The 21,278-nt window shown below is 58.0% G+C and overlaps 1 protein-coding gene across 2 annotated transcripts; it reads right to left on the reverse strand.

Moving 5' to 3' along the window:
* Positions 1 to 1,905: 1,905 nt before the first annotated feature.
* Il2rb (interleukin 2 receptor subunit beta) lies at positions 1,906 to 15,835 on the reverse strand. 2 transcript variants are annotated; one of them, XM_042693394.1, is made up of 10 exons: positions 15,657 to 15,835; positions 11,208 to 11,313; positions 10,837 to 10,951; positions 9,872 to 9,950; positions 8,270 to 8,375; positions 6,988 to 7,136; positions 6,129 to 6,300; positions 5,563 to 5,662; positions 4,471 to 4,540; positions 1,906 to 2,850 (listed from the first exon to the last, which is right to left on the reverse strand). In XM_042693394.1, the coding sequence occupies exons 1-10, from the start codon at positions 15,831 to 15,833 to the stop codon at positions 2,122 to 2,124; spliced, it is 1,803 nt and encodes a 600-aa protein (XP_042549328.1). In that variant the 5' UTR covers positions 15,834 to 15,835; the 3' UTR covers positions 1,906 to 2,121. The 2 variants fall into 2 exon arrangements, with proteins under 2 accessions (XP_042549328.1, XP_042549329.1); XM_042693395.1 differs by lacking the exon at positions 15,657 to 15,835 and adding an exon at positions 15,369 to 15,475.
* Positions 15,836 to 21,278: the final 5,443 nt, after the last annotated feature.

The following is a 21,278-nucleotide window of genomic DNA, read 5'->3' on the forward strand; positions in this document are numbered from 1 at the left end:
AATGGATAGATGGACAGGATGGATCGACAGATGGACAGATGATGGGTGGGTAGAAGATGAATAGCTATTATAGAATGATGTCCACCACCACGGGTAGGACTTTCCCAAGCCTAGACATGTGAGGCCTGGCATAGATGTTCCGGTGCCTGGTCACACAGGGCAGAAAGTGAATCGTGCTAGTGGAAAAGCTGCCTCTTCACCACTTTCTTGCTTTCTCTCAAGGAGGGAGTTTCCCTTTGTCTCGGTAAGTTCCCAGCAGTTCCAGTCTCCCCAACAGGAATCTTAAATGCACTGTAATATTGCTTTATTTTATTTTATTCTTAATGAGTGCTAGGGATTGGACCCAGGGCCTCATGCACACTAGGCAAGCTCTCTACCAAAATCCCAGTCCAAACTCATTTTGTTGTACTTAAACATTAGTCTTCCATTTACAGAAGCAGTATAAAGATTATTCTTTAATAAATGTATTTAAACAAAAAGGTGAACTGGTTTAGGAGGGGAAAATATGAACAATATGGTTGCCAGCGATCATTTAATAGCTAGATGATAAATCAACAAGGACTTAATTAAGAACTACAAGCTTCCCACATAATAGTCAAGCCCTAGAGGCAAGTGCTGCTTCTATTTGGGAAGAAGGGCAGTGAATTCTGAGAAGTCTGGTGCATTACCTGAAGACATACAGCAAAGAAAGTGGACCTTGAGAGCCCTGGGGACCAAGAACACATAACTTGTCTGGCATAAGGTAGGAGTTGAGACTGAACTACAATTGAGCTTCTTCCACGGTAAAGACCCAGGACACATGTAACCTCTAGAAGGGGGTTTACTCCGGACATGAGTTCATATTGACCCTTGGTCTGCAGGCCCCTTTCTGGCCATGGGACTTCCTGTGTGGAGACCCCAGCCCCTCTGCAGATGCGGCTCAGCTCCCTCTCCCTCTTCCATAGGAGCCTCCTCCACCGGCACCAGGTCCCAGAACCTTGCTCTGATCCTGAGTTCAAATGTAGAATAATGAAACAATCTGGTTGGCTAGATCAGGCCTGGCCTCTGTGATTGGACAGACCTTCTGTAGCAAGGCTCCTCATAGGCTGCTAGTCCTAGCCATTGGGTCAGGTGCCCAATCAGCTGCGAGCATGACCTAAAAGTGGAGGCCCTGCAGCCATCAGGTCAGACTGCTCCTCCTCTCCCCTGCTCCCCAGGTGCAAACTGTAGTCTCTGGCAGACAAGAGGGGGTGGCAGAGAAGGAGGGGTGGGGGAGCACTGGGGAGGACAGGGCTGCTGTGGGAGGAATGAGCCCCCTGCAGGGGGCGGGGGGACCTGAGCCCTGGCCAGGTGATACCAAACACTTCATTAATTCACCCGGGTGAACAGGGTGGGTGCTGGTGCCATGTTCCGGGCAGTGTAAAGACAACGAAGTCCCAAGTTTCTCGTCCTTCTGGAGGCCCTGGTGGCAGAACACAGCCCTCCACTGCCGATGGGGTGGAATGCCAGGCTGGGGCTCCGTGGTCACTCAATGGGGGCTGCTTGGACCTGGGGGTTATTTGCAGCGTAAGTCTCTGAGGCCAGTGGAAAGTTCTAGCAGAGCCCTTCTGCCTGAAATTCCTGTCCATTCTTGGGCCAAGCAGTCTGAGGTCCAGATCAATCCAATCCATGACGGCAGCAAGGCATTTTTTTCTCCAGATGCTCTGTAACCCCAGCCACGTCTTTCTCCCCACCCTACCCCCTAACCCACCCAGTACTGGGGCTTGAATTTGGGACCCAAGGCGCTGCCCCTGAGCTTTTCGCTCAAGGCTGGCACTCTACCACTTGAGCCACAGCACCACTTTTTGGTGGTTCATTGGAGATGAAGTGTCTCACAGACTTTCTTTCCCTTGGCTGACTTCCAACTACAATCTTCAGATCTCGGTCTTCAGATCTCAGTCTCCTGAGTAGCTAGGATTACAAGCTTCAGGGGACTCGGTAATTAAAGAGAGAGGAGGAGGTCTATATCCTCAAGCCTTCCCAGAGACCCCGAGCAGCAAGTGGTGTCTGGCTGGCAGTGGATGGCTGACTGGAGGGCTGGGAGGGGTCTCTGGGTGGGCGTGTCCAGGGAAGCATCTTCGACTCCCTAGGCCCAGTGCCCATCTACACCAGGTGAGTAGGGTCCTGAGCCTGGAGTTCTTGGAGGGACAGATAGGCATCTGTGTTCAGGGCAAGGCCAGCGGCAGGGGCCCTGCCCTGGTGTTGATCATTAGCGCTGGTCCAGGGGAAGCTGTCCCCATCCCCGGAGGCAGAGACCTCCCCCCCAGCCTCACCCGCTGCCAGCTCCACGAGGGACTGCCAAGCCTGTAGTTCTGGAGTTGCTGGTGTAGGAGGCCCTAGGGGCTGCGGATCCCCATCTTGGGGGTGTCCCTCCTGCTGGGTGGAAGACAGCCTCCCTTTGCTGGTCCCCCTGCCCCCAAGGGCAGTGTGTGGAGGGCTTGGGCCGCTGGGGGAGAAGAGGAGCAGGTCATCCCCCGGGGGGAACGTGCAGTAGGCATGTTCGTCCCCGAACGCGGGTGGCAGGGGCAGGAAGGGAGGTCCCGGCGGGGGCAGCTCCTCAGGCTCCCCTTCCACCCAGGGGTCGTAGGTAAAGTACACTTGGCACGCCTCGATCTCCAGGGCGTCGGGGAGTTGGAAGAAGAAATAGCCCTGGTTGGTGAAGCAGCTGGTCTGCGAGTGGCCGCTGGGCGAGGGTGAGGACGCCTTGTCCTGCGGTAGCAGCAGCAGCTGCTTGGCCTTGGCATCCCTGTCCAGCACCTCCAGTGGGGAGATCTCTGGGGCCAGGCCAGCAGGGCTGAAGGATGGCGCCGGGAAGGGCGAGGACAGCCATTTCTGCAGAGAAAGGAAAGAGAGGGAGGGGTTGCTACGCATCCCTCCCCAGCTCCCTCCTTCCCTCTCCTTGGTGCCTATGTCAGGAAGACCCCCCCACCTTCCTGGCTGCCAACCCAGGCATATGCCCAATGGACCCAGGGCTCCCGCATGGACCTTCCTGGTTTGTGAGGCCCAGGGGTTTCTGGGAGCCTTCACAGTTAGCTGTCTCCTTACAGACCTTCCTTCGTCACTTAAGTGAAGGGGGGAAATAATGGAGCTGAAGGCCGGCCCGCTGCCAGGGACTCCCATCTGTAATCCTAGCTATTCAGCAAGGCTGAGCTCTGAGGATCCGCAGCTTGAATCCAGCCCAGGCAGGAAAGCCTGTGAGACTCTGACCTCCAACGAACCAGCAAAACACAAAGCCCGAAGGCTGAGTCTGGTGGCTCATACCTGTAATCCCACTAAATCTACTCAATAGGGTGGAGAGCAGAGGATGCCAGGTTGAGGCCAGTTCTCAGTTTTGTAGACCACAGATTCCACCAGCAAGCAGGGTATGGCAGCCTGCTCCTGGCATCCCAGATAGCTCAGAGGACAGATAGGAGGATCATGGTCTGAGGCCAGCTCATGCAAAACCATGAAACCCTATCTGAAAAAGTAACGAAAGTCGACAAAGGCTGGGCTTGGGCCTCAAGTGAGAAAGTCCCTGTCGACCAAGCATAAAGCCCCGAGTCACATTCCAGTACCACAGATAAATAAATATGTTAAATGAAAGCGCACCCTAGGCAAGAGACTCTAAGTTTTAGGGCATTTTCCCCAGGATTCCAGAAAGATCCTGATGGGCCATGAGAGCTGGGGTCCAGGTTGGTGATTCTACCCAATCCCGGGACCCTCAGGGCACCCGCCAGGCACCTCCAGCCTGAGCCAGAGGCCATGCTACTGCCATGGGGACTGTACTGTTTTCTTTTTTTTTTTTTAAATGAGTGCCAGGATTGGGGCTTGAACCCAGGGCCTGGGTGCTGTCCCTGAGTTTTGTCACCCAGGGCTGGTGCTGTATCACTTGAGCCACAGTTTTTGCTCGTTGATTGGAGAGAAGAGTCTCACAAACCTTTCTGCCCCTGCTGGCTTTGAACCTGGATACTCAGATCTCGCCCTCCTGCATAGCTAGGACTACAGGTGTGAGCCATGGCATCAGGCTTTAGATGCCGGCGAGATGGTGGTTGGTACAGAGGTGAGGCAGGTCTCGGTTCTGCCCATGCTGAACATGGAGCCTGCCAGGAATCCTGGCGCAGGAAGCCCAGGGCGATCCCTGCGGGGCCCCCCAGCACTTGTCCCGAGCCAGGCAGCGTCCCCAGAGCCATACGCAGGAACACCTCCTCCTCCCCATCTGACAGGCAGGAACATGGAGGCCCAGGGAGGTTCTATAACATGCCCAAGCCCACACAGCAGAGAAGTGGCTGAGCCATGTGGCTCAGGAGCCATTCAAGGACAGCACCACACAGCCACGGGACGGCTCACGCCATGGGACGGCTCACACCACGGCCCCTGCTTACTGAGCGCAACAGCCATTGTCACTGGGCAGCTCCCCACTCAGGGCTGGCCTTGGGCTGCCCGGCTGCTCCTCCCTGCCCACCCCATTCCTACCTGGACGTCTTCATGCCGGGAGAAGAACTTGGAGGGGTCCGGGGTGTGGCTCCTCAACGCTGTCTTCAGCCTAGCCAGGGGAGACGGGAGAGACAAAGGGTGAGACTGGAAATGGGGAAGAGGAGGTGCCGTGTCCTGATGTAAACCCCATGGCTCTGGGGAGTGGGAGGTGGGCCTGACCAGGGCCATTCATTTGTTCAGAAATGTAGACTGTGCGCTTGCTGAGGGAGCACTCAGAGGGAGCACCCCTAAGGGAGTCCTCAAGGAGGGACTCACGGAGGGAGCACTCAGGGAGGGAGCACTCTCTGAGGGAGCACTCACTGGGGGAGAGCACTGTGCTGGATGCTGGGGACACAGGGATGGCCCCCAGAGGAGCTGACATTCTGACAAGGAATCAGCCCCAGCCAAGTGTGCGATCTACCCACTCTGTGAGCAAGAGGACATAGTGGCCAGTGGGAGAAAGCACATGGCCAGAGTGGTCAGGGCTGGAGACAGCTGGACGTACACAGAGGGAGAGAGGAGGCCCAGTCAGGGCTACTATGTGTGCAGCCCAGGCTCCGCCCTGCTCAGGGGCCTCTGGCTGAGTGGGAGCTGAAGGGTGAAGGGCACCTGGCCCCTTGAGAGGAAAGGGGGATGAGGTATCGCTCAGAACCCCCACACTGGAACACAGGCTGTGTGGCCTTGGGGAGGTCGGCCACCCTCTCTGGTCCCACCCGGCATCAGGTAAAACTGCTCCAGCACCATGGAGAAGCACAGAGGTATCATCTCCTCCTGGGAGGAGCAGAGCAGAGTCCTCAGGGGGCTAAGTCCCTGGAGTAGCCTGTGAACCTTGTGGCTCAGCCCTCCAGGAGGTGTGGCTCAAGTAGTCGAGCTCCTTACCTAGCAAACTAGAGGGCCTGAGTTCAAATCCCAGGGCTGCCCACAAGAAAAGAAAAAATGTTCGCAACCCTGTGCAGGGAGAATCAGGAGGAGCTGTGAACACGGCCCCACTTTTTGGTATTAGCAGGTAAAGCCCTCCCCCCCCCCCCAGCCCCACCGGGAAGGGGATGATTGCTAAGTGGGGGCAGGGCCAAGGGGCGGGGACTTGCTTACCATGGCCCAAGGTGCAGGCAGTTGGCCAGGAAGTAGACGGAGATGAAGAGGCCCAGAAGGCCTCCGACCGTCAGGACGGCGCTGGTCCAGGGCGCAGGGGCTGGCCAGGGCCAAGGGGAAGAGGGGAGAGCATGAGACGTGAGGTCCTGGCCAGTCTGGTCTCTGCAGCCATGCCCTTCTGGGCCCCACACCTGCCAGCGCCCCCTCCTCCACACACAGCCTCCCGGGTGCTGGCGGCTGGGTTGGGGTCCTGCGTAAGCCCGCCGGACGCTACTGAAGATGCCCACGGCCACTGGCCGGCCACGCCTGGCCTCCTCCCAGGACCAGCACAGGGTCCCAGTCTGCCTTGCCTTGAAGTAGGCATGTGACACAAAGGGGACAGGCCTCCATGTCCCCAGGCGGGCCTGCGATGCCATCCTGCAGACTGGGAAGGCCCCAGGGGTCTGGGGGAAATGTGGGCACTCTTCTGCCGCCCCCTACTGGCTTGGGTACCTTCGGGTGAGCTGGCATGGAGGAGGAGGGGCTCCCCAGCCCCCAGCCCCAGCCCCAGCGCTCCCGCTGCTTACCCGCACGCTCGGGTTTTGTGCGGAAAGCCAGGGTCTGGCTCCAGGGGCTCCAGACGGTGTGGTCGCCCCGCTGGGGCCTGACCCGCACTTGAAGCTCGTAGGCCGTGTCTGGGATGAGCGTCTCCAGGGAGATCCACTGCTGCCTCTGCTTCAGGCTCAGCACGGAGGCTTCCTGGGGGGCAGACGGGGTGTTGGGCCGTGCCACCCCGGACCTCGAGCCACCCACCTCCATGACTGCCAGCTGCTCAAGCCCCAGGACCGCCCCGGCCCCTTTCCTCACTGTGCCTAGCTGCTTTCCAGCCAGCGGAGCCACTCCGGGCCTGGCAGGGACCTCCTGCTGGCCTCCAGCGCCCGTAAGTCCACAGGGCGTCGAGTGCCAGGTAGCCCCCAGCCACCCCCAACACCGCTGCTCTACACCCATCCACAGCGTTTGACCTGTTGGCACGTCTGATGGTGTGTGAGTCCCTGCCTATAGGAAGCTGGACAGCCTCCCTCTCCCATGCCCTCCCTTGTGTCAGGCACATAGTAGGTACTCAGGAGCACATAGTAGCTACTTATGAGCTAGGTACTCAAGAAATCCAGCAAATGAAGGAATGCAGAGGTGAATAGAAAGAGCTCCCGAGCAGGCGGCTGTCCTCTTGATTTCATGAATCTTGCCCCGGGTTCCATCTGGAACCTGCCACCAGCTGCGGCCGAGCCGTAGCGGGCTGGGCAGAACCAGGCAGGATGGGGTGGGCGGGGGGGGGGACGCAGCCACCCTCCCTCCCACGTGGGGCTGATGGACTTGGCTGAGATGGAGGGGCGCAGCCTGGGGCAGGTCCCCACCCCAGAAGGACAGCCCCCACGGGGCCTCGCTCACCTCCCAGCTGTGGGCCAGAGACCGCTTCCGGACCTCAAACTCCAAGTCTTGCTGGATGTAGTGTGAGATCTGAGAGACGCGCCAGGTGACGTTGCACGTGCGGCTGTCCACGGAACCGACCTGGAGGGCGTGGGGGGTCTTCAGGCGGACTGCAGAGAGGAAGGGAGAGCGGGCAGGAGCCCCATCACCAATGGTGCCTGGTCCGGCCCCTTCCTGCACCGGCTGTACCCCCTCTGCACCCGCTGCCCATCCAGCATAGCCCCATCTCCCCATGCAGTCCCCCCCCCCGCCCGCCTCCCTCCTCCCAGCAGTGCTCCGCCTCCCGACCACCAGACTGAATATGTCTGGCTCCTTCCCCCTTCCCTGTGCCTACAGGGTCTGTGGTGCTGGGACATAACTGGGCCCAGGCTGGGACGGCTGCACTCTGCACCAAAACCAGCCTGAGAGCTTTACCTGAGTCCCCTGCACCGTATTGTATGTATGACTCAGTGATGCGTATTGTTGAATAAATATGTAGCTATAGGGAAAAAAGCGTGTGTGACCCCCATTTCTATGCTCGTGAGATGCTGAACACCAATAGCAATGAGCAGACGTTTACTAGCATCGACACATGCTGTGCAGCCCCTGTGACTTGGCTCAGACCCCCTTAAACAGCCCGGGCACTCCCGCTATGCCCCCTTAACAGATGGAGAAACTGAGTCTCAGGCAAGCCAGTGGTCTGCCAGCCAGATCTCACCATCAAGGTAAGGCTGCCACTTGAACCCGGCCTGGATCCCGGCCTCTGCCTCACCTGTGCCCTCGCAGTGGCCCCTAGGCCAGAGGGACGCTCAGTCACTCAACAACCCCAGAGTACCACCTTTGTCGGGCCTGGCCCTGGTGCTCAGAAAGGAGACATGGAGACAGACTTTCAGTCGCCATTTCCAAAGGAGGTAGGAAGGGCTGGGGAAATCCCGGAGGACCTCCGGGAAGAGGTGACTCTTCACTGATCCTTGAAGGATGTGTGAGAATCTTCCAGAGGGGAGGGGCCTTCCAGGCAATGGGACCGGCATGGACAAGGGCTCAGAGGCGTGCCACGAGGCCTGTGCCGGGGTTGGAGAACTGGCTACGGCCTGTGGCAGAGATATGGGGCCACAAGGGGAGGGGTGCTAAAGAGGGGAGCGGGCCTGGAGTTGCGGGGTGTAGGGGTGAAGCTGACAGGGACAGAGACAGCAGACAGATGCCAGCGTGTGGTGGGCAGGGATGTGCCGCCGGGCCCTACCCCCGCCCCCGGCTCCTCACTCACGATTGTCGAAGGGCCTGAAGGTCTGGGTCACCACCATCCGCCACTGCTGGCCTTCCCAGCACACCAGGCTGATGTTGACGCGGTCGGCAGCCGTCAGCCTCTGGGACTGCAACGCAGGAAGGGCAGGGCTAGGAGCTGCCAGGATGGGGGTGAGAGGGGGGATCCCGGGGGGGCCGGGGGAGACCGGAGGGGACTGGGCAGAGAACGCTGTCTAGCATGGACCAAGTTGCGGATCTTTTTTCCTTGTCCACTCAACAGCTGTCCCGTGGAGCGGCCACAGACAGCGTGGGAACCCAAGGGCAGGGCCATGTTCCAATAAAACTTTATTGACAAACACAGCTTCGCAGTCAGTTTCCCACCCCGCTGTAAGGCGAAGGGGATGGGGAGGATGGGCTACCTGCCTGGGGAGGAAGAGCGCTCCCTGCCTCCCCCCTCACCCCCCCCCACACACACACTCTGATGTTTCTAGAAGGAGATGGCTAGGCACCCCGGTGTCCTGGGCTGCTGCCTGCCTCTCGCTCAGGCCCCCGCGGGGTCTGAGCTCACCGCCTCCCAGCCCAGCCCCTGTGACCTGCACAAATCCACTCTGAACCCAGTCTCCTCGCTTCCTCCCTCCGTCCCCAGGACCCTGCTCCAGCTTTCCCAGAGCTGCGCCGGGGTGGTCATTGTATCCCACGGTTATTCCTATGGTAAAGCTGTTGCCAAGAATGCTCTCCCACGAGCGTCTCTCCACACCCTGGGGGAACTGCTCAGTGACTGTTCACACCTTATCACAGAGAGGCTTAGGGACCTGCCGAGGTCACACAGCAAGGAAACGGGGATGCGGGGAAAGCTGGCCGCTGCAGAGCTCTGCTTTCAGAGGCTGCACAGAGAGGGAGCCCCCATGTCCCCCCCTGCAATCCTTGAGAATCTGAAAGCTGACAAAGGCTGTAATACAGGGACCTGGGGGGTCCCCCACTCAACACCACAGTCTTGGAACACTGTGGTACGCCCCCATGAGGATCAGCTAGGGGCTCTGTAAGAGGCAGCCTGGTGCCCTGGGAACCCACAGCCTGAGTCCAGTCACCACAGCCCTGTGGCCGCTCCCAGGCTGTGTGACCTTCGGCGGGACTGGCACCTCTCTGAGCTGTTTCTTCCCTGGTTAGCAGCGAGCGTTGCTGGAGCCGGTGAGATTGCTGGTGAGGGTCACTGTGGGGTCCTTAGGGACCTGTCAGGTGCCTGGATGCCTAGCCCCTCACCATGACCCTCCAAAGGAGCTCTCATTCTTTACAGAAGGGGAAACTGAGGCACCAAAGTCTCCCTAGCTCATCCAAACTCTCTACTCTTCCCGACCTTGGCGGGGGAGGGGGGCGGGGGGAGTGGTTATTGCTGGGTTTGTGGCTGTGATTGTGACTAGGGGTGCTGTCCCCTCTTGGTAAGGAAAGCATAGTACAGTGGGGATCCCTGAGGGAGGGAGGGAGGGAGGGAGGGAGGGAGGGAGGGAGGGGCAGCCCAAGCCTGCAGGGGCTCAGGCCTGAGCCCACCCATGCAAGCCAAGGCAATCCCTGGCTGTCACCTGCTGAATCTAGGCCCACCCTGCCTTCCTCTAGGGCCCCCACTCACATCTGGATCTCCAAGGATCAGGTTGCAGGCCGAGGAAGCCCCATTCACCGGAAGCATCTGGCAGGTCACATTCCAGGGCCTTTCCAAGTAAAGGAAGCTTCTTAGGGAGGAAGGAGGGCTGGAAGGAGCCCTGGGGGCTGCCCAGAGGCCCTGCTCCACCCCACCCGCCCAGCCCCCAGCCTGGCCCCCAGCAGCCGGAGTGACCCAGATCCTCAATCCAGAGCCCCCCAAACCCCATGGCGCTTAGGGCAAAGTCTAAAGGGGACTGTGAAATCACCAGCGGCCAGAATCAGGGCCCAAACTCACCTCGGCCTCCTCTTCTCCTCACCCCTCCTGCCTGGGATCAGACTCCCACCCACGTACGCCTCTTCCCGAAACCCCAGCCTCTCCAGCCTCGGCTTCCACAGCTGCCCCAAGGGTCTTTCGACATCACATTTTAATGAGCAGAGCTTGGGGGGGAAACCGGCCCGGTGGCTCCAGCCTGTAATCTTAGCTAAGCTGGAGGCTGAGATCTGAGGATCCCCATCACCAAGGGCCAGGAGGCCAAGTTCGCGAGATACGTGCCTCCAATTAACGACCAAAAAGCCAGAAGGAGGGGTGTGGCTCGAGTGGTAGAGCACCAGCCTTGAACAAAAAAATAACGCTCAAGGCCCGCGTGCGGAAACTGAGTTGAGCCCAGGTACTGGGACACACACCCAAAATTGGGGAGTCCCAGTGACTCCCCCCCTTCTCCCCTACATAACACACACATACACGCACTGCTGCTGGAGTCTAGCTTTGGCCTAGCAAACTCGCAGCCAGTGTCCCGCAACATCCCACCCAGCTGTGGGATCCCAGGACCCCAGTGGACAGACAAGCACCTGGTCCCGGTCCAGGGGATCAGGGGAGCAGGATGCTGTGGTCCAGACCCTGTGAGGGTCAGGCCTGGGAGGTCCTCGGTTCCCAGGTGGCCCGGCAACCCTCACCGTACGTCCGACCGGGCGTGGATGCGGCAGGCTGTGGCGGGCAGGCCCTCCTGGGGACTCCACGCGCAGGAGACGTTGGCTCTGGAGTTGTAGAAGCACGTGAGCTGGGAGCGGCCTGGGACGACAAGGCGGGACATGAGTGGAGAGCTCCCAGATGCCCGCGGAGGAGGTGAGCCGCTCTCATGGCAGAGATGGGAGACACTGAGCCCCAGAGCCAGCAGCGCAGTGCCCGCCTGCTCCCCCCATCCTGTTACCCTCCCTCTCCTCTCCTATCCCCTGCTGGACCCCCTCAGAGAAGCAAGCCCGGGAGGGGCCCCAGCCTCCCCCCTCCCCCCTGAGACATGCCTCTGTCCAGTGTTGGGGGTCCTCACCTTTCACTGCTGGGGGCTCCAGGGCTGTAGTCAGAGTCAGGAGGAGCATGAGCAGGGACAGACACCAGGATGGAGCTGGGGCCGCCATTACAGCTGCAGGGTGGAGCTGGGAGGGGAGACAACACTGTGAACCTGTGCCCCTAGGGCACACTCCACCGAGGCAATCAATCCAACCCCAGGGCCTTTGCACGTCAGAGTCTGTCAATTCCATACTGCTTACTCCCTTCCTTCATGGCTCTGCTCAGGCACTTCCTCCCTAGAGAACTTCCAGGGCAGGCTAAACGGAAAAGCGCGGGCCCTGGACTTGAACCTCTATCACAGTATTGCTGTGTCCAGCCATCAATTAATCTCTACCCTCAGAGCGCCGGTTCTGAGACCTCCCTGTGTCCCTAAAGCCATGGGTAGTGCCAACCCTATGTCATGTGTTTTTCCTACAATTAAGTTTAAGTTGTAAATCAGGTGCAAGCGATGAACACTACTGTTCAGCACAGAGCAGCTCCCTGGTGGCAACTGAGTGTCACTAGCAGGGTGCCCGTGGCTTTTCCTCCGCTAACTCGGCGGGGACTCGCTGTGGTGATGTGGGGTGCCGTGGGGTGTCACTCGCCTGTGTGGGGAGGCTGGGAGGACGGCAGAACGGGAGCTCCCGGGAAGGGCCACCTGCCGGGGAAAGCCTTGTTCTCGCACAGCGGCTCCATAACTGAGCGGCCGAGAGCCACTCCTGGGCAGGCCCTGGACACGTGGTGGACCCGCCAGCCACAGGGCTCGTTTGCGCATTAACTACCCAATGTGGGGTTCATTCAGGACGTAGCGGGAAAGGACAGACACCCGAGCGCGTCACCGTACTCAGAACCGCAGGCAATTAACATCCTGCAACTCATCTAGATCCCAAGTTGTCTGCTCAGTATTTTCTTGACCACGGCTGCCCTGGCACCTGAACTGGTGAGAACTGGAGCAGCAAATAAGGGAACACACACACACACACACACACAGTATACACTTGGGCACACACTATACACAGAGGCACATACGCGCACACATGTACGCACATAGCACACACACGCACGCTTACACATGTATACACTGCCAGCACATACGTGCATGGCATGTACACACACATGCTTGTGCATACTCCCACACACACGATGCACACACACAGTTGACCAGGGGGAAACAAAGTTACTGAAACTGGTTTTTTTTTGGTTGGTCCTGGGGCTTGAACTCGGGACCTGGGTGCTGTCCCCCGAGCTTCTTTGCTCAAGTCTAGTGGCACGTGAGCCACAGTGCCACTTCTGACCTTTTCTGTGTATATGGTACGGAGGACTGGAACCCGGGGCTTCATGCCTGGGAGGCAAGCACTGTACCACTGAGCCATTTCCCCGGCCCAAAGTGACTGAATAAGCCAGCAAAGGCCTAATGTGAGGAAAGCCAGCAGGCAGGAATGGAAGGAGCGGTAAGGACAGGGGTGCGGCTGCTCTTAGACCAGAAGCCCCGCTGGCCGACAGATGGGAGCCCGCAGGGCAGGACGCAGCTGTGGGGTGGGCTCTGTGAGCCAGCAGGATGTTTCTGGAAGGCGAATCTTTGTTCCAGCCGCTTCCCTGGACCCTAGGTCGGCCCCACACCCCCAGAACAGACCCCCACCAGAGGGGCAGCAGCCAGCAGCAGCGTGGCCCCTCCACGGCAGGGGACGTGCCGGCCCACTGGGGAGGCGGAGGGCTGGAGGGCCCTTCCCACTGGGATTCGACACTGTGCTCACAGATGGGGTGGGTGCTTGTAGCACAGTTCCTAAAGTTCAGCTTTGCAACCGATGCTGGCGGCATTAAGCAAATTGCAAGAAACAAGGGTTGAGCTCTGCAGAGAAATGGGGAGATAAGGAAGAGCAACGGCCCGGCAGTCTGGGAGCATTTTCATTGGAGGTAGGGACTCTACCACATGAATCACACCCCGAGAGTTCTTGCTTTGGTTTTTGTTTGTTTGGTTTTGGGGTGACAGTCCTGCGGCTTGAACTCAGGGCCTGGGCGCTGTCCCCAAGCTTCTGTACTCAAGGCTAACACTCTACCACTCGCAGTAGCAGAGCACAAGGCCCCGAGCTCAAGCCCTGGTACCAGCACAAAGCAAACCAACCAACCAACGAACCGAAGAACCCCAGCAAACCAAAAACCTGACCAACAATGACATGGGAGGCAAGGAGTTACCAAAGAATGAAAATCAGAGCAGGTCACCCAGAGATTTGTAGCCTATGTCGAAATAAACAGATACACTCAACTCTTCACACACACACACACACACACACACACACAATGGGGGTCAGGGAGATGAGAAAATAAAGCCTGTCAAAGACAAAGAAATAAAAAAAATGAGACAGATATGAAGTCTTGAGCACCACCCAGCAAAGGGAAGCCCTATGCTGAGTCCCATCTGCCTCTGCCTGTCAATAAACCTCTGGCCTGCTGCTCACCTGTGTAATCCCAGACTTTGCATCCCAGACCGACCGTTCTGGACTTGAACTCAGCCTGTACCCCATAACATCGCTGCTACCCTGGGACCTCCTCCAGACCCACAGCACCGACCGCACCCAGCCTCTACTACAAACTCGGCACAGCCATGACATCGTCTGTCAGAAAGGCTCTTACCACTCCCATTCCACCCGGGGAAACTGAGGCACAAAGAAGCTGAGCACTGCCCGAGGTCACAAAAGAAGTAGATGGGGGAATCTGAAGCAGGCAGGACCCCCTCGCGTCCACTAATGCCATTCCTCGTGATGGCGCATGAGCTGGTGAACGGTGACCATGTTCTAACGACCATACCAGCTGTGCCCGGTGGAGATGGACCTACTGTGCGCTGGGTCCCCTGCCCACTGCTTTATGCATACGAGCCCCTCTCCTCTGCCTGCTGTTCCCAGTGTCCCCACTAGGAGGAGACCAAGGGACTGGGGTCATAGTCAGAGCTGGGATCCCATCCAGGGCTCCACCCCAGGGCACACAGACTTGTGCCCTAAGGAATCAGGGCCCCGCAGGTCAGCTGAGCAGTACTACTTGTCCTAGAGGCCAGAGAGGGGTGCTTGGGTTGTGTGTGCTTTCTCCTGGGTCCCCTCCCAGCCAGGTAAGAGCCACCCCCCAAAGTACAGAGGACCCAAACTCGTGGGTCACGTTGCCGTTCCCGGGCACTGGGGGGCTGTTGCCCAGAACGGGCCCGGCTATCACAGTGACCTTATTCTTAGGAGGGACCAGGGTCTAACCCCAGGGGAGAGGAAGGGGACAAAGATGTGAAAGAGGAGAAACCTTGAGAATCCCTCCCCCACACTGGGGCAGAAGGGGCATGGGGGCACACCCAGGTGCCCGCAACAAGGAGAGGAGAACATGGAAGTTTCCAGATGGTGACCTAGCGGCCTTCTTGCTGCAAAGGGGAAACTGAGTCTCAGGGCACTGCTCAGAGCCCCAGAGCGAGGGGTGCCAGCTGCGGGGGGGCAGACAAGCACTGCCGCAGGCCTCACCCACTGCCCTTCGTCACTACAGACCGACGGCCATCCGCAGACGCACCGCCGCGTCCCCTCGATGATCACACACCCCCCCAACCCAGGTCAGGCGTCAGCGTCCCCCCCCCCCCGGGGCTCACACTGCTCAAACTGGGTCACCCAGTTTCCAGGGTGACTGCGGTGGTGGTGATCGATGCCAGCGCCGCCCGACACCCACTATCTCCATCCCCCGAACGTCCCGGCACTGAGCTCAGAGCAGCCGCCTCTTCCCGGCGACGCACACAGGCAGACACGCACACGCATGCGCGCACACACATGCACACGCAGTGCTGGCCTCCCCAGTCCCCAGGGGCCATGAGCAGTTAAGGATGGGGGGGGGGGGAGGCTTCAGACCCCGGAGAGACCCAGCCTGAGCCCCAAGTCCTGAGCAGAGCTCCTGCCTGAGCTGTGACCTGCCAGCTCAGTGACACATCGAGGCTCAGGGTCTGGTTTCTGGGGTCCCTGGCAGGGCCCCCAGAGACCCAGCACATGCCAGCTTCATAGCCGGGTCTCCCAGGGGACCCCTTTCTCCTCCCTTGCCCACAGTCTCCTAACAAGGACTCGACAGGTGCCCTGCCAGGCGGGGCCCCTCCACAGAGGACAGGCGGGAGCCCCCCCACCCACCCCCGTGCCCACAGCCAGCCACCTACCTCCTTTCCCAGCTGGGTTACCCCGTCCGGTCCCCAGGGTTTGGGGACGATTCTCACCCCAGGGGTGCCCCCAAGGGGGTAGCCTGGCCCAGGCAAGCGGGGACAGCAGCAGCACCCCATCTCCGGGGGTGGGGGGAAGGTTTCTAAAGGAAGACTTAGGGAGGGAGGCTCAGACAGAAACTGCTGGGGGGGGACACCCGAGTCTCCCCAGTGACCTTTGCTCCCGCCCTGGGTGCGGGGCAGGGGCGGGGGGGGGGCGGGGTGCCGGGCAGGCTGAGCGGGCATCACCTGGCTGAGACATGGGGCCGTGCTGGCACGCTCTCTCCGGGCCTCCCTGCTGCCGGCTCCGTGGCCATGTCCGCTCGGCAGCCCAGGTAGCAGCGAAGACTGAAACCCCAGGGCGAGCCCACTTCCTGTGCAGGGGACCAGGGCCAAGGTCGGGGTGACAGGACGGTGAGGAGGCATGAAACTCCCGCCGCTCCCAGGGGCCCCTCCGATATCATCTCCCTCCCACGCTGGGGGTGTGGCCGCTCACTCACACAGAGAAGGAGGGGAGACAGGCCCTCCTCCCCCACCCCACCACACACGGGCCACCCAAGCCTCATCTGCCACGGGGTCACACGCACACTAGCCCCCAGGCCCCCTCCCACAGAGGCCTACCCTACACCAGGCAGTGCCGGTCCATCCCGCAAAGATGGCCAGTTGTCACCAGCCTTCCAGGAAACCCCTCATTCTATTTAGTGCTCAGTGATGGTGTTAGGGCTTGGTGAGCAATTTGGTGATCGCTTAACATTTCAGAACCTTTCTTTAAGGGCTGACATGATTAAGATGCATTGGACCAAAACACTGAGTTGTTGAATTGATCTCTTTTCTTTTCTTTGTTCTTTTTTTTTTTGCCAGTCCTGGAGCTTGAACTCAGGGCCTGGGTGCTGTCCCTGAACTTCTTTTGCTCAAGGCTAGCACTCTACCACTTGAGCCACAGCACCACTTTCCTACTTTCAGCTTTTTCTGCTTATGTGGTCCTAAGGAATTAGACCCAGGGCTTTATGCATGCTAGGCAAGCACTCTACCACTGAGCCACCTTCCCAGCCCTGAGCTGTTGAATTGAAACCCTTTTATACAGCTGCATACAGATAATTTATTTTTATTTTATTGGGTTTTTTTTTGGGGGGGGGGTCGTGGGGCTTGAACTCTGGGTCTGGGAGCTGTCCCTTAACTCTTCAGCTCAAGGCGAGCGCTCTACCACTTGAGCCACAGCACCACTTCCGAAGATAATTTAACAAGAAGGAGGAGGAAGAGGAGGAGGAGGAGGAGGAAAAGGAAGAGGAAGAGGAAGAGGAAGAGCAGAAGTACCTTCTTCATCCCTCAGCAGTTCCAAATCTTCTGCTTTTCCTCTTTCTGGGGGGTTGGAGGTGCTGCTCACTGGTTTTAATTTAATGAAAAACATTGATACCTCTTTAGGAAAATGTGTGTCTATTCATGTCTACTGAGGACCCGGGCCATAGACGGTACAGTGCCATCCAGGTCTCCGCTCTCTCTCTCTCTCTCTCCCTTCCTCCAGGGGTTAATGGCCGCTGCGGGCTCTGAGCCGGGCGAGGGACGGAGGAAGGGCAGTCCCCCAGGCCCCCATCCGCACAGGCGCAGAGGCCTTAAGAGGGATCCAAGACTCTAAAACCAGAATAGCAGGCAGCGAGCCCTTCTGCGAGCCCCCCAAGGTGGAGGGGGGGCCCCAGCCAGGCCATCATGGGTGACCCATGCCTCCACTGCCAGCCCAGCCTGCGTATGCGGGGAGGGGTGCCCCACAAGCGTGGGTCAGGAGGCAGAGAGAGGAGGATTGTATTTGGAGGCCAGACTGGGAAAAATTGGAAAGCTGTATCTGAAAAAGAAAAACCAAAAGCAACTGTTGGGAGTGGCTCAAATAACCCAGTGCCAGGCTGACAAGCTGATATCCTGAGTTCATCATCCCCCTCCCTACTGCAGAAAGAAGGGGAGGAAGAGGAGGAGGAGGACAGCCAGGAGGAGGAGGAGGGAGAGACTGGAGTCAGCCCTTGCTCTGCCCACCCTGTGACCCCCTGCCCACACTTCTGTAGGAACAAACCCTTCTCAGACGCCGAGTCACGCTCCGGACTCCCAGACTCCACAGATTCAACAAACTCTCCGCAAATTCCTACAGCCCCCTCGGCCATGCCCCACGGCCATGCCCCACGGCCTAAGGCTCTTCCCACCTTCCCCCCTCCTCCCCTACCAGGCAGCTGACAAACCCCACCTTCACAGCAGGATTAACAGCCTAGGTTTACTAAGCAGAGAGCTTTTCTGGAAGCTTCTGGAAGCTTCCTGGGATACGGGGTTGTAACAGGAGGAAGGCCAGATATGTATGTGGGAGGAGATGACAAGTGTCTTGCTTCTATACTGTTACAAGTCACTTTCTCCAGGTAAGTAGATTCCATTGAAACATATCAAGGCACATATAAAAGTTGGATGCTGGTGGCTCACGCCTGTAATCCCGTCTACTCAGGAGGCAGAGAGCTGAGGATCATGGTTTGAAGTCAGCCCAGGCAGGAAAGGCTATGAGACTCTGACCTCCAGTGAATCCACCGTAAGCTGGAAGTGGAGCTGTGGTTCAACTGGCCCACTCTCAGGCGGGCTAACCTGGGGATTTAGGTCCAGGGGCCAGCCTGGACCTAAGGCCAGGCAGGGAAGGGAGGCGGGCGGCATGGCCACCTCGCGGGTGTAGACCAGATGTGGGGCGTCTCCTGCTCTCCCCAGCCTGCCACAGGGCCATGTCACAGACCTCCTCCCCTTCCTCCATTTCCTCCTGCAGTTGCTTTGTCTCTCCCAACACCCAGCTGGTCCACTCAGTGCCCTTCCTGCCCACTAACACTTTCTAGTAGTTTCCAGGAGGATTATACCTTCTAAGCTCTCCAGCTTGGCTCCAAAGTCTCACCTGCTTCTGCTTCCTTGTCTTCCACCCAAGACTCAGACACCCTCAGGCCACCCCCCAGAGGGCAATGGAATCCCCTTAGAACCTGGTCTGTCCCTGGAGACATCAGCGTCTCCTGAGCAGGAATCCAGAAGTTTCCTGGGGGGGGGGGGGAGGAAGGGGAGGCAGGAGGGGGAGGGGGCAGGAGCTAGCAGAGCCCACCGAGGCTGCTGGAGATGTGCCCTGGGACTGCTCCCTGGCTGTCTTCATCCCCACGGCTGCTTTTCCTTCCCACCCCTCCCACTCTGTGTCCACAGTGGTCCCACCTTGACAACCCCCCCCCCCCCGCACACTCCATCCTCACAGACACGAGCCCTCCCTTCCCCTTCCCCCAGAACCCCACCTTCCTGGGGGCCAATGTGTGCTTGCACACAGGGGTCTCCTGCCCCACCCCCACCATGTTCCTCCTGATGACTGTTTTTCTCCTGATTCATTTCAACACTGCCTCCCTTGGAGAGCAAGCCATGCTGTGGGCTCCTCACCTGGCACCTGTGCACAGAAGGGAGCACCTCTTCCAGTGAGGGACCTTTCCCCAGACTTCTACTTCTAACATCCTATTGGCTATCACTGAGTCACATGAAAACCTAGCTGCAAGGGAGGCTGGCAGGGGAAGGCTAGTAGAGCTGGCTCCTGGCAGAGAGAACGGGTTGAGGAACCATTGTCTTGTCTGCACGTTCGGTCCCCTGCCATGTCCTGGGCATATTCGGGGCCACAGGACAGCCTTGCTCATCAGCTGACACTGCCCCTGCCTAAAGCCTCCAATCCTAAGCGACACAGGACTGTAATGAAAATATAAAACAATGCTGGGACTATTAATATATTTGAAGTTTCAGGCAATTTTGTCACCCACAGTGGTTTAGTTTTTGTTTTTGTTTTTTGTTTTGTTTTGTTTTTATCCATTCTGGGCTTGAACCCTGGGCCTAGGTGCTGTCTCTGAGTTTTTTCATTCAAGGCTAGTGCTCTACCACTTTGACCCACAGCGCCACTTCTGGTTTTCTGATGGTTCATTGGAGATACGAGTCTTATGGACGGACTTTCCTGCCCAGGTTGGCTTCAAACCATGATCCTCCGATCTCAGCCTGATAGTAGCTAGGATCACATAGCCAGCTTGGTTTGCCTTTTTGGTTTTGCTTTGTTTTGTTTTGTTTTTAATGATACTAGAGCTTGAGCTCAGGGCCTCCCACGTGGTTGGATCCTTGGCTGGTGTCACACCCCTTCGATTCCCATGTCACCTGTCTCTTTAGGAGCCTTGATTCACTGTGGCACTGGGACAACCCCCAAAGTGAACAAATCAAAGCTGAGGACAGTGTGGACAGTGTGCCACTGCTTGTGCAGCAGTAGAAGGTGTAAGTAAATGTGTGTGTGTGTGTGAGAGAGAGAGAGTGTGTGTGTGTGTGTGTGTGTGTGTGTGTGTGTGTGTGTGTGGAAGTGTGTATGTGTGTATGAAGTGAGCTCAGTGTGAATGTGTCTGAGAACTAGTGTAAGCCCTACTCCCTCCAGGAGGGAGCAAGGAGACCCCAGCGGAGGAGGACAGAACAGCTTTTCGAGCCATGTGAGCTGTGTTTCATGGGCGCATGACAATGCCTGTTATAAGAATACATAAGATGAGAGCCAAAATTGAAATTCTAAGTCTTCATGGGGGATGGAGCTCCCCTGGGGAGCTCCCCAGGGTCTCAGCCAGCCGCCCCCCGCCCCCCCCCCGCCCCCTGCCGCCCCTGAACATGTCCATCTATATTGTAGTTGGAACCTGGAAATGCTCCCAAGTGATCAATTGCAGGAAGGGACATGTTTTCCAGTGTCCCAACGTGGTTGGCAACAAGACAGGCCCCTAGCCCATTGTCCCACTGCATGGCCACAGTCTTGCCATGGGGACAGAGTGTGGTCTGGGTTTCACAAGGGAAACAGGCGGAGTACACAGGATTCTCTCCCCAGGCCAGTTTCACAGACATCCGTGATCTTTCTGAGAAGATAGGCTAGGTGTTACCTGGGGAAGAGACGTGTGATGTTTACCAGGTAGTGATAAGAAAGTTCCCCCTCTGTCTAAGAGAAATGCTGACTTGCTCTTCTCTTAGAGTTTTTATTCAAGAATCAGGAAAAGGGCTAGGAATGTGGCTTAGTGGTAGAGTGTTTGCCTAGCATGCATGAGGCCCTGGGTTTGATTCCTTGGTACCACATAAAACAAAAATAAATAAAATTAATTTTTCAAAGAAGACTCAGGAAACATAAAACCTGGGCACCCCAGTGGCTCACACCTATAATCCTAACTACTCAGGAGGCTGAGATCTGAGGATCATGGTTCAAAGTCAACCCAAGCAGAAAAGTCTGTAAGACTCTTAACACTAATTAACCAGTAAAAAGCCAGCAGTGGAGCTGTGGCTCAAGTGGTAGAGTACTAGTGAAAAAGCTAAAGGACAGCATCCAGGCCCTGAGTTCAAACCCCAGCACTTGGCACACACAACTGAAAAAGAAGAGTCAGAAAAAAAAATGAAAATGTCCTCTGGGAAGGCTTTGTCTGGCTCTCCACACTGCCTGGAATGTCTCATGGCAAGAAGGTAGAACAAGGGATTGGCCAGGCTGAGAAACGTGCCGCGTGAACGGCCCTGTGAGGCAGGAGTGGCCGGCAGGATCACCTGACACACGGCACCTACAGAGACCAGATGCCCCTCTGGCTGGCGCTGTGTGTCTCCTCTACCTCAGCATCTCCCCAAGAATCTCTATAAGGTGGGGTGCAGAGGGGACAAGTGGCTACGTTTTCCCCGATCCTGCAATAGGCCTGCTGTGGGGTACAATGTGGGGGTGAACAAAAGGGCGGGGCTGAACCTGCGGGAAGGAACACAGAGCCAGTGACAGGGGCAGTCCTGACGGGAACAGGTGGGTGGGACCGCCTGCCACTCCTGCCCGGGCCACAGATCAGCACCCCAAAGCCTCCC

The sequence above is a fragment of the Dipodomys spectabilis genome, unplaced genomic scaffold, assembly GCF_019054845.1.
Source record: "Dipodomys spectabilis isolate Male_0828 unplaced genomic scaffold, ASM1905484v1 ptg000163l, whole genome shotgun sequence".
Taxonomy (NCBI): domain Eukaryota; kingdom Metazoa; phylum Chordata; class Mammalia; order Rodentia; family Heteromyidae; genus Dipodomys; species Dipodomys spectabilis.

Coding starts and splice junctions, on each gene's coding strand:
- Il2rb (XM_042693394.1), bottom strand. CDS start 15,833: ATGCCTCCTCACCGTCCTGTCACCCCGACCTTGGCCCTGGTCCCCTGC. Junction 8,376..9,871: donor TGATCCTTGGAGATCCAGAT/GTGAGTGGGGGC, acceptor CCTGCGTTGCAG/TCCCAGAGGCTGACGGCTGC. Junction 7,137..8,269: donor CTTCAGGCCCTTCGACAATC/GTGAGTGAGGAG, acceptor TCCTCTCTGCAG/TCCGCCTGAAGACCCCCCAC.